General features: G+C 41.0%; 2 protein-coding genes across 4 annotated transcripts in view; one reads left to right on the top strand and one right to left on the bottom strand.

Annotated features, from left to right (window-relative positions):
* Positions 1-5,322, bottom strand: part of LOC116672140 (ATP-dependent zinc metalloprotease YME1L1) — an 8,797-nt gene extending 3,475 nt beyond the window's left edge. Inside the window, exons 1-11 of one of the 2 annotated variants that reach the window (XM_032503783.1) lie at positions 5,071-5,322; positions 4,364-4,483; positions 3,403-3,571; positions 2,837-2,938; positions 2,453-2,562; positions 2,189-2,339; positions 1,641-1,748; positions 823-996; positions 541-693; positions 314-446; positions 146-208 (exon numbers count right to left, since the gene is read on the bottom strand). In XM_032503783.1, coding sequence (XP_032359674.1) covers positions 146-208; positions 314-446; positions 541-693; positions 823-996; positions 1,641-1,748; positions 2,189-2,339; positions 2,453-2,562; positions 2,837-2,938; positions 3,403-3,571; positions 4,364-4,483; positions 5,071-5,106 — 1,319 coding nt within the window. In that variant the 5' untranslated portion in view covers positions 5,107-5,322. The remainder of the gene's footprint in view (positions 1-145; positions 209-313; positions 447-540; positions 694-822; positions 997-1,640; positions 1,749-2,188; positions 2,340-2,452; positions 2,563-2,836; positions 2,939-3,402; positions 3,572-4,363; positions 4,484-5,070) is intronic. The other variant, XM_032503786.1, reaches the window with a different exon arrangement.
* A 388-nt stretch (positions 5,323-5,710) lies between these two features.
* mastl (microtubule associated serine/threonine kinase-like) overlaps positions 5,711-11,330 on the top strand; it is a 6,780-nt gene continuing 1,160 nt past the window's right edge. Inside the window, exons 1-12 of one of the 2 annotated variants that reach the window (XM_032504315.1) lie at positions 5,711-6,022; positions 6,106-6,243; positions 6,349-6,488; positions 6,588-6,676; positions 6,771-6,877; positions 7,130-7,283; positions 7,460-7,629; positions 7,779-8,816; positions 9,127-9,268; positions 9,389-9,403; positions 10,694-10,807; positions 10,984-11,085. In XM_032504315.1, the coding sequence (XP_032360206.1) occupies positions 5,852-6,022; positions 6,106-6,243; positions 6,349-6,488; positions 6,588-6,676; positions 6,771-6,877; positions 7,130-7,283; positions 7,460-7,629; positions 7,779-8,816; positions 9,127-9,268; positions 9,389-9,403; positions 10,694-10,807; positions 10,984-11,085 (2,380 nt within the window). In that variant the 5' untranslated portion in view covers positions 5,711-5,851. The remainder of the gene's footprint in view (positions 6,023-6,105; positions 6,244-6,348; positions 6,489-6,587; positions 6,677-6,770; positions 6,878-7,129; positions 7,284-7,459; positions 7,630-7,778; positions 8,817-9,126; positions 9,269-9,388; positions 9,404-10,693; positions 10,808-10,983; positions 11,086-11,330) is intronic. The other variant, XM_032504316.1, reaches the window with a different exon arrangement.

Genomic DNA, 11,330 nt, shown 5'->3' with positions numbered 1-11,330 from the left:
ACAAGGCAGGATTAGCTGGGAGACTTCTTTTTTGGGGGATTGTTATTTTTTCAGCTTATTTTAAACTTTGTTACACAATCGGCTATGCTACCTAAATATGCAAATGTAAACCTGAGGAGAAAAAAAAAGTGAAATGTAAACATACCTGTCCAAAGCCTCTGCAAAGTTTGTAGCACCAATAACAATGACACCCTCGTTTGGTTTAAACCTGTAAAATACCAAAACATTGAGCTTGGGAAGTAAAAGTTCTTGACAGCAACATTTGATCTTTTCGACCATGCAGTTTTCAAAATGACAAAGGAAGAACACTGACCCATCCATTTCAGCCAGCAGCTGGTTGATGGTTTGTCTAGAGTAGGGATGCATTGGAGACTCGATCCTCTTTCCGCCAACGCTGTCCAGCTCATCAATGAAGATAACACAAGGAGCATTAGCTTTTGCCTCTTCTGCAAACCACAAACATGGAAGATTGTTAGTAGTTTGGAAACTCCTTCTCAACCTCACTGGTCACTCACAGTTTCTCACATGCGGCAAACTTACTGAAAAGGTTTCTGATTCGACTTGCACCCACACCCACAAACATCTCATCAAACTCTGATCCGGAGGCGTAGTAGAAAGGCACATCGGCCTCCCCAGCCACAGCCCGTGCTAACAGAGTCTTTCCTGTGCCTGGTGGACCGACAAGGAGGATCCCTGAGAGGGTAAAACCAAAAAAACTTAGCCTAAAATAGCTGGATACAAAAAAAAAAATTGCCAAACTTTTGCATCAGGCTTTTCCCCTGGACAATAAAAACGGATGAAACGGAACAAAATATAAAATACCTTTAGGCAGCTTTCCACCCAGAACAGTAAATTTATCTGGGTTCTTGAGAAAATCCACAACATCTTGTAATTCGTTCTTTGCCTCCTCTGCTCCTTTGACATGCTCAAATGTCACATTCTTCATCTGGATGGGGTCGACTGCAGAGTCAAGACCAGATGTGGTGCGGAACCTCACTGTGAAATCCCAAGACAACTGGTTCACTATAGCAACACCAGTCAGAAATCTTTCTCACATCTCACACTATCACTGCTGCTTACAATATGCTTACTGCAGCACTTATATGTCAATATAAAAATCCAAATGTATGCTACTTTTATTCAATTATCAATTCCAAGTATTCAAACAGTTCTAGCACATACAAAAAAAACATACATAGTCGAAATTGATATTAAAGTACTACTACACGGTGGTATGCAGCAGAATAATCAGCCAAATTCTACAAGCACACTGGACTTATCAGCTATAATTTAAGGATTTACCTTTTAAAAAGGTGCTCTAAGCGATGTCACGCGTTTTTAGGCTACACAAACGGGAGGGGACGGGATGAGGAGGAGGGACGGGCAAGCTAGTCTTAGTCTTGTTTGAAAACAATGTCAACAAGAAGTGATGTCACCCAACATCGCTTAGAGCGTCTTTTAAAAAAAAAAAAAAAGGTACACATTCAAAACATCAACTATTTAAGCAGAAATGGGCCCAAGTAAAAGCCTTATTTTACATATTTGGATGCTCTAACAAGCTTTGTTCTATTTGCAGTGTGCATGTAGGGCAATATTGACTTGATTTGCAAGCATAGGAAAGAATAAAGACTGAAACAAACCAGCATCAGAAAAGGAGCCTTTACCCGAGAGAAACGGGGTTCTTGACAAGCCATAAATACCAACAAGTAGGAGGGCCAGCAGGATAATCCTGGTTCTCCTCAGTGAGGCTGTAAAACAGACCACAGACAAAGATGAGATAGAAGTTCTTTGTGTCAATCAAAGGATCTCTGTGTTATAACTCGGCACTGCCACCCAAAGAAACCTGGTGCAGCTGTTAAAGGTCCCATGGCATGAAAATTTCACGGAGGTTTTTTAACATTGATATGCGTTCCCCCAGCCTGCCTATGGTCCCCCAGTGGCTAAAAATGGCGATAGGTGTAAACCGAGCCCTGGGTATCCTGCTCTGTCTTTGAGAAAATTAAAGCTCAGATGGGCCAATCTGGAATCTTGCCCCTTATGAGGTCATAATGGGCAACTCTTGAGCAGCCAGACCCACATGACACGTCCGTCCAATCAGCTGCAAGTCAGGGGTGTGCAGCATCAACCATGGATGTATGATGTCGTGACACCCAAATGGATCAGCAATATGAGTTGGTGAGCAACTTGCCTTGTGTTCTCTGAGTGAAGGCCTGAGACCTCATGAACCCCTCAGTGAACCCCGTCTTGAACGCTTCCTGCTGGTTATCTGGAAGGTGCTTTTGTTTAATCAGTTCGTCCAGCGATTGTGCTTCTGGTGCCTTTTCCCTCTGAAGCAATCCCTGGGAGGGAAATATAGGGAGAGAGTTGGTTGGAAAGCTTCAAAATTTACCACCCCTTAATTATTTTGGTAATACAGAGTGCCCTCCAACCGGTCCCGCTAATCTTTGCAGACCTTCATGAAGGCTGGTGTGTAGGGCTCGGACTCGACCGGACCGTCATAACCAGACTCCATCCGCCTGGTCCTTGATTTAAGTGTCTTGAAACCCCGACTCTGGATCCATACTAAACAATAGACACACAAATGGAAAGCCCGAAAAAAAACATTAAACACACTTCCCTAAATGTCAACACACACACACACACACACACACACACACACACACACACACACACACACAACACACACACACAAACACCACACACACACACACACACACACACACACACAACACAAACACAAACCACCCACACCCACACACACAACACACACACACACACACACACACACACACACACACACACACACACACACACACTTCAAAGTCTTGTTTCTCACCGGGCAGGATTTGTAGCTCTGAGCATGCTTCCTTTAGGGGACTGTAGTATTGTCTGTGGAATATTGGGGAGCCAAAAACACCCAACCTTCTGTGTGAAAACCCTGTCAGACAAAAAGTGAAAAAAGTTTGTTTCACTTAACATATTATCTAATAACTAGGCGTGTACAATTCAGAAAATGTCACAATTTGATTCCGTATGTTGTGTGTGTGATGTCTGTAAACTACTGGGACCTTGAATTTCCCTTTGGGGGAATGAATAAAGTATCTATCTATCTATCATGTGATTGCAGTAGACTTGCAATAAAATAAATTACATTTATTTAATAAAATAAATTACATTTATTTTTTATATATATATATATATATATATATATATATGAATCGATTTTTGGAAATCAATTAATCGATTTTGAATCGGTAATCGATTTTTTTACACCCCCCTAATAATGACGAATGTGTAAAATTAGCTTTCTAAAGTAACTAAATTGTCTGATATTCGACAGCTTTTGATAAAGTAAAGTCTTTTCTCAGAAAACAATACAGCTGGGAAGCCTGAGCTGCTCACCATGCTTGTTGTGAAAGAAGCTGTCTGAAGAAACGTGACTGGACCTCCATATGGAAGGAACGGCGGGAGGGTCTTCGGGCCCGGGTGTAGGCAGTAACCTGCTGACCAGCTCATCCAGCTGACTCGCCCTGATCTCTGACAGGCCCAGATCCCTCAGACTCACAGTGGGCTACAAAGAAAGAAAGAAAGAAAGGCGATTTACCCTTTTTCTAAAATGGATCTTTGCATGCATGTGGATTTTTAGAGCCTTTTAAAAAACATACTCACTTTTTTAGAGACATAGACATTTATACAGTGAAATGGACCTGCTTCACCACTGTGGGATATGCAAAATAACTTGTTTGCACATGAAATAAGCAGACAACGTGAGATGTACTGGTTGGCTTGGGAATACATTAAAAAAATAAAAAACTGCTTGTGCCATTCTGCTTGTGGTGAAGATGAGTTAACATTCTGTGTTTAATAATTTAAAAAAGTGTGTGTGTGTGTGTGTGTGTGTGTGTGTGTGTGTGTATATATATATAAAAATCTCTGCATCCGCAGATTCCGTCCGGCCCTGGTTATTACTGTGTGTTAAAGAAAAGTGTGACTATTGAAGATTGCGTATCCTTTAATTATTCACAAAAACAGTTTTCAGCAGGAAAACCTTTTTATGATAAATGATGAAAAGCACATTTTAAACAGCTTCAGTAAAATTCATTCATGAGTGATATGTCTGGCTTCATGTGTGTAAGCCTCCTAAAAAGACAAATTCCATGATGTTATTGGCTGCAGATCTATTGTTTACCGTATGTTGTCTAACATAACTAGTGTTCAGTACAATTTTTGCATTACAAAAAAGCAAAAAAAAAAAAAAAGTAATCTGCACATGAAGACATTTAAGTTCGGAGGTTAGACCCAAGTCATTGACGGTTATGTGTTGTATCAATCATGTCATGTACCTGTGTGGTGTCCGTCTCACCTCTTTTAGATATGGACTGTGCTCTGGAATGAAGTCTTTGTGCAGGGCCTGGACTGAAGCCGTGGCTGAGTTCTTCAGAGAGTGGAGGGCATTGATGAGCTGGCTGAGGGGCACTATCATCTGGCAGATACATAAGTCTTTTTAACACATGATGAAATGTACAATCTTTCTTTTACTGTGTGTTATGCACTAAACACTTACATAAGTTAATGTCCGAAAGGGATTTCAAGTTTTCGGGATGTTATGTGAGACGTCCAGACAATGAGGTCGGACTGTTATTCGCTGACTGCTCTGAACCGCCAATCAGAAAAAAGTCTGGCCCACATTCGTCAGACGTGTACCAGTTATATAACTTCAACTCAAAATTAAGTTAGTACCCCATATCAGATGGTGACGTCATGAGAGAAACAACACGTACAAAGCTCGCCGTACGTGTCGGATCTCGCTGCTTAGCTCACTACGACAACGTTAAAGAACAATGATAAAGAACAATGCTAACCTTAGCTGAGCTAGGTTGTCAATGACAAGAAGTGAAGACGTAACTTAAATAACAATATCCAGACCTTCTCATTGCTTCCATAACTGTCCGTTCCCGATAGAGCTTGTTTTATAACTAAAACGCAGTTAGCTGTACGTTGTCAGAGGAGGACACATTAGCTACCTAGCTTACTTATCAAACAGCTGCAATCCGGTCGGCTATACGTTACCTGCTGTGGCTGAAAACAAGTCGACAGTGAAAACATTATTGCCGAATGATAACTCAAAATCAGGGGTTTGGGGTTGATGTGTGAGGACAGACCCTCTATATAACTCAAATGGACCAGTCCTCCCGGAGTGGTGTCCTTTTGGTTTCCCTTGTTACACAACTTTCAGCAGCTTAGCTAAATAACAGCAAATGGATTCTCCGGCATCGGAGGTCAAATGGACTACAATATGACGTAATGTCGAATTACTACCGGGTGCAAGACTGCGTTGTTACATCAGTTGGCGATCTCAAACCACAACTTTATTAAAATAAGATTAAAAGTGCTTAAAATAGTTATGACCAAATAAATATTTTCATTCTCCCATGATGTGCCTTTTAGCTAACGTACGCTTTGTTGGTATTACCATAGAGTATTACACAATTGATGCATTACTGCCTGATCAAAATTAAAATGTCAAAACGACATAGACGGACAACAAATACAATTCAAAAAACATTTATGTACATAATAAATATACAATATCGTTCCCTTAGCCCTAATTGTGACTGGTGGTAGAGCACTTTGCTATTTGACAGCTAAAATGAATAACCCCAGGGATGATTTACACACAGGCAGTTAGTTGAATAACTAAACGGAACGGAAGTTCAGAGGACCCCGCGAAAGAACGGTCAATTCAAAATTTCAAAACAAACCCTAGATTGTTGTTTTAACACGCAATGTCTACTGGCCTAGCTGGCTGTTATAGACGCAACCAACTTCTTCATTTAAAAACAGCAGCACAATGGACGCAGGTGAAAAGCACGACTCCAGCAGAAAAAACGATAAATCGGTGGAGACTCCTAAACCGCCTTCGATCGAGGATTTCCTCATTTTGAAGCCCATTAGCCGCGGAGCTTTTGGCAAGGTTTACCTTGCACGGAAGAAGGGCAATTCACGATTATATGCGATTAAAGTAAGTCGGTTTGGTCTTTGACAACTTTAAATCAGTTAAGTAGACTATTTGAAGTTGCTAATATCCACTCTTCTTCTTTTTAGATGACAAAGAAAGCAGACATGGTTGATAAAAATATGACGGGCCAGATGAAGGCAGAGAGAGATGCACTTGCTTTGAGCAAAAGCCCCTTCGTAGTTCACCTGTTCTACTCCCTTCAGACAGCCACCAAAATCTATCTGGTATAACCAGAAACCAAAAATGGCACTTGCACGAAACACATTTACGTTATCATTATTATTGTAAGCATTATTTTCATGTTTATTTAAAAAAAAATTTTTTTACAGGTAATGGAATACCTCATTGGTGGAGATGTCAAATCTCTGCTTCACATCTATGGGTATTTCGACCAGGATATGTGTGTAAAGTACATTTCAGAGGTTGCACTAGCTTTAGACTACCTCCACCGACATGGTATAATCCACAGGTACTTTGAAACAATTGCTTTAGGTTGATTGAGTAATCTTTGGGTGAGGATGAGGGTGATTGTGTGGTCTGTGAATTTACCTGAGTTATAACTTTTTAGGGACTTGAAGCCAGACAACATGCTCATATCCAACGAAGGTCACATCAAACTGACAGACTTCGGCCTTTCTAAAGTCAAGCTTGACAGAGGTATGAGTCCCATCATCTTAACACCTGAACAAAGTGTGACCATTACCACTTGCAATGTTAGTAACATTTGCCTTTATTTTATGCACTTTATCAGAGCTGAGTCTTATGGATATCCTTACCACTCCATCCTTGGCTAAACCAAACAAAGATTACTTCCGCACTCCGGGTCAAGTCCTCTCCTTAATCAGTGCCATTGGATTTGTAAGTGAATTTATATAATTATGCATGGATAAATGCCCTAATAGCATACTGTGTGTGTGTGTGTGTGTGTGTGTATGTGTATGTGTGTGTATATGTATATGTATATATATATATATATATATATATATATATATATATATATATATATATATATATATATATATATATATATATATATATATATATATATATGTATGCATAGATGCATATTTGGTGTTGAATTATGACATTTCCTTGACTTTTATCAAACAGAATTCACCTGCAGGAGAAGCCAAGCGTCACTGCAGTACATCTGCTGTGTCCACTTCCATGTCCTGTGGCAAAATAAAACAGAAGAATAGCTCTCTTGGTTCTCCCTTGATGAAGAAAAAAGATCAGCGGTCCTCTCTGGTTCCTCAGAGAACAGGTCATTATAGATATCCACCTTGGCTTTGCCCCCATCAGTCACTAACCTTGCGGACTCTTTGGTTATGCAAGGACTGTTTTTTATGAAAGGCTGGTACATAGTTTAGCTTCCTAGTGAGATTTTGACATTAAGAATGTGTTTTAAACGGTTTTGGTTCATCTGTGTTATCTCTACAGGACCCAACAATATTGTCTTTAGCCCTCATAACCTGTCAAAAAATCTGACCACCAAACTGCTGAAGATCAGGAAGAGGTGTGACACGATGAGTGTATGCAGCACCACTGACACTGAAGGTGGCATCAGTCCATTGTGGGAATGTGAAGACATACAACATACTGGTGCAGATGTAAGCGGATACAATAAACAAAAGGATTGGAATTTGATATTCTTTCAAAATAATTAATTGAAATTTGCCATTATCAGTTCCTATACTGACCTTTCTGGTTGTTCATTCCTTGTTGTGAAAATGGATTTTCTTTTATTCTTATACTTCAGAAAGAAAATGAACATACTAACAAGCAGAAGGGGGAATTGCATTCTGAGTCCAAAGGACCCAGACAAGACGGTCCGCCCTCGAAACTGGCCTCTATCGGCTTCTCTGCCAGGGCCACGAGCGTTCTGTCAGATCCAGACCATCTTGCAGAATTGAGTCCTCACACCAACAACCTGGGGTCCACAGATCTGGATGATTCTTGTCTATCAGCCTCATCGGCAAAGAGGAAATTTGCTGACGTTGGGAGAAGCCCCGCACCACTGGAGATCCAAGCCAAGAAAAGTAATGCAATCTATAAGAGATGCTACGAGATTCCAGAAGAGACTACGTGGTTTCACACTGGCCTGACTGGAACATTTTCAACCATCCAAATAGGTGACTTCGCGTACTCCACTGAGAGAATTGGCTCAGCTGAAGTCCAGGTCCCAACGCGCTCCAGTCCCATTGCTGTGGCCAAAAGTCTGTTTAGTGAACTGGAGGATTTAACAGAGGATGTGTTTGAAGACGAAGCCAAGGACCTGTCACGTTCAAGTTTCACATCACCCCTTGCTGGGAACAGTGACATTTGCAGGAGCTTGAGCCTCGACTCTGACGGGTCTCTGCATGAAACATCTCTCACTATCGACAGCCGTGCATCTCTCAAGCCAAGCAAATGTTCCATAAACAGGATTTTAGCATCACCCGAGGAACAAAAGGAAAATAAAGATGTGTCCATCACTGAATCACTCACACAAACTCCCTCTGCTGTTCACACTGGAACACCCAAACTCGGTCACTTTAGCCAGGGAGGATCTCAGTGCTCCTTCCTTAACCGGCTCCCTGACCTGGCACAGTCCTCCTCCTTCCTCAAGCCGCGAAATGTTGTAGCCTTCCGTAGCTACTGTAGCTCCATTAACCGCTCCAACACATCAGGGATGTCCAGATTTAGCGTTGGTTCTGTTGAGGCTATGGACATGTCCACAACCGCTTCTTATCATTCTGCGTCTGGAAATGCAACGCCAGTGCAGAAAAGACCCAGTTCCAACAGCTCACTCTATCAGGTACGCATACAAAGACACAGTTTGAACAAGGTTTTGCGCTGGCTGTCCAGTTGGAGAACTCCTCGTTCAAAGCAGTCTCACAGAACCATTAGAATGATTGTAGTCTTTTGTGCACAGACGTTGTCTTGGGTACACAAAACCTTTCAGGGCATAGTTTGTGGTGTAATACAATGTAATTTAACGGTTATTAATTTAAGGGCAGTTGGATTGAATTACACATTGTGCAGTTTTTGACTACAATACTTTCTTTTAAACCTTTTTTTTTTTTTTTTCTTTTTTTACATTTCCTTGTATTCCCTTTCTGCATCAGACGCCTCAGCCCATGTCAACCACTTGCACCCCTTTCAGGACCCCTAAGAGTGTGAGAAGGGGTGCACTGCCTGTTGAGGGCGCACCCATTTTAGGAACTCCTGACTATTTGGCTCCAGAGCTTCTCTTGGGAAAACCACATGGTAAGAAAGGGAATGCAAAATTCTAAGCACCATGACAACCACAACAACACATTCTTATGGTATTGACATTGGATGGTTGACATTGTAGACCCTATGACAGGCCTTCTCTTTGAGTTTCAGGAAGTTGTCAGTGTGGTAAGTTTATAGTGTTATTGCTGTTTGTGCAAGCGAGCTTGCATGTTTACCCAGCCTGCTAATACGCTAGAGGTAATGAGCTGATTCTTTCCCCATTCTCCTTTCCCCCCTGGTTCTGTTTCTGCCCCTGGGATTAGTGAACCAACTGTGGGCCTGATCAAAGGGAAGGGGCAACGTTTAAACTGACTATAAAGGCTACAAAAAGGGGATTGTCTTCTAACATTAGGCTAACACCATTGTTAACAGCTGGGGGAATCAGGCTGATGTGCTTTTAACTGGACAAAATCTGTAGATTTTGGGTAATTGTGGCACATTGTCAATGTGCTATGGCATTTGTTTTTTATATTTAGCAATTGCAAAATGTCATCTAATAATAACCTATTGATCTGATAGGGCTGGACAATATGGAGAAAATCAGAAATCACGTTGTTCTTGACCAAATACCTCAATCAATATTCGGGCGATATTGTAGTGTTGACAATTGATGCTTTGACAAAATATCTTCACACTTAGATTTAAGATAAATAATCTTCAGTAATGTGAACATAATGACTAAGTGGGGAAAAGGCAAATAATACAAAACAGCCACAACAGTCTGGTAAGTTCAGAAAATCACACTAATATACCTTAATTCAGCCTTTAAAACCAGGAAAAGACAACACTTATGTCATATCACGATACTACAATATCCACAATTGAAGACAATATCTAGTCTCATGTCACGATATTGATATAATATCGATATATTGCCCAGCTCTATGATCTGACATGCTGTTGTTCATTCAAATGTTATCACGCTGCTGAAGGCAGTATTTCCTGTCAGTCGGCCCATGCTATTTCGTAGCATGATTGCTGCTATTTGAATTCATTAACGGACGGTCTGTGACATGAACGAACCTGTGGCAGTATTTATCTATCGGCTTTCAAGTGGCTTTCAACAATAGATCATTGTGAGAAATGTAGTTTTAAATCCTTGCAGTCATTTCAAACTACCATGCTAGTCACAAATATCACGGGACACATGTGATGTATTTAATTGTATTTGCAAAATGACAGTGTGATCGCTAATGACATCTGATATCTCAGGCCTATTTCATTCACCTACAGGTAGAATGAAAGAATGAAGTTTATACCTAGAAATTCAATCCCTCCATCCTGAGCCTAACTTAGTCCCTGCTTCTGCCACCGCAGCACAATCAGTGCACTCTAACCGGAATCACAGGGAAAACTGTGGTTTTTAAGACCGCTGCAGCAGCTGTATGAAATTGACCTTTCTTTGCTTCCATCCAGACTGCATGGTGGATTGGTGGGCGCTAGGTGTGTGTCTTTTCGAGTTCCTCACAGGTGTGCCACCGTTCAATGACGAGGCGCCTCACCTGGTCTTCCAGAATATTCTTAACAGAGGTGGGTTTGGTTGTCTTTTACAGGGGCATCCAAGACTAAACCACAAAATGCTCTAAAATAGGTTTAAAAAACGTGTATGAAACCTGCCTTAACATATTACAGTTTTAGTCAAACAAATGGTTTGATCGTATTAATGACATGCTTTTGTTGCCTCTTTTACCACCTCACTACTGTAGATATTCCCTGGCCTGAGGAAGAAGAGGAACTGTCTGCAAACGCAAGGAGTGCGATTGAAATCCTCCTGACCATGGACTTGACAAAACGAGCTGGTCTAAAGGGTGAGGACCACTTTTCAGTTTTTATTTTTTTATTTCTGAATTTAAAACGTTGGTCCTCAGACCTTCATGTAATTCATTAGAAAAGCCATTGATTAAGTGAGTCAAAGTGATTGATAGGGTTGGGTACCGAAACCCGGTTCCACTATGGAATGGGTTCCTACGCAAGCGGTAGGAATCGGACCAGATTAGAACGCAAATTTGGGTTCCTCATTTAGGTTCCACCTAATTTGTTGACTGAAATATTT

Source organism: Etheostoma spectabile, chromosome 22, assembly GCF_008692095.1.
Source record: "Etheostoma spectabile isolate EspeVRDwgs_2016 chromosome 22, UIUC_Espe_1.0, whole genome shotgun sequence".
Classification (NCBI taxonomy): Eukaryota; Metazoa; Chordata; class Actinopteri; order Perciformes; family Percidae; genus Etheostoma; species Etheostoma spectabile.
Note: the sequence above shows the minus strand (reverse complement) of the source record. Positions and strands in the feature narration are given on the sequence as shown.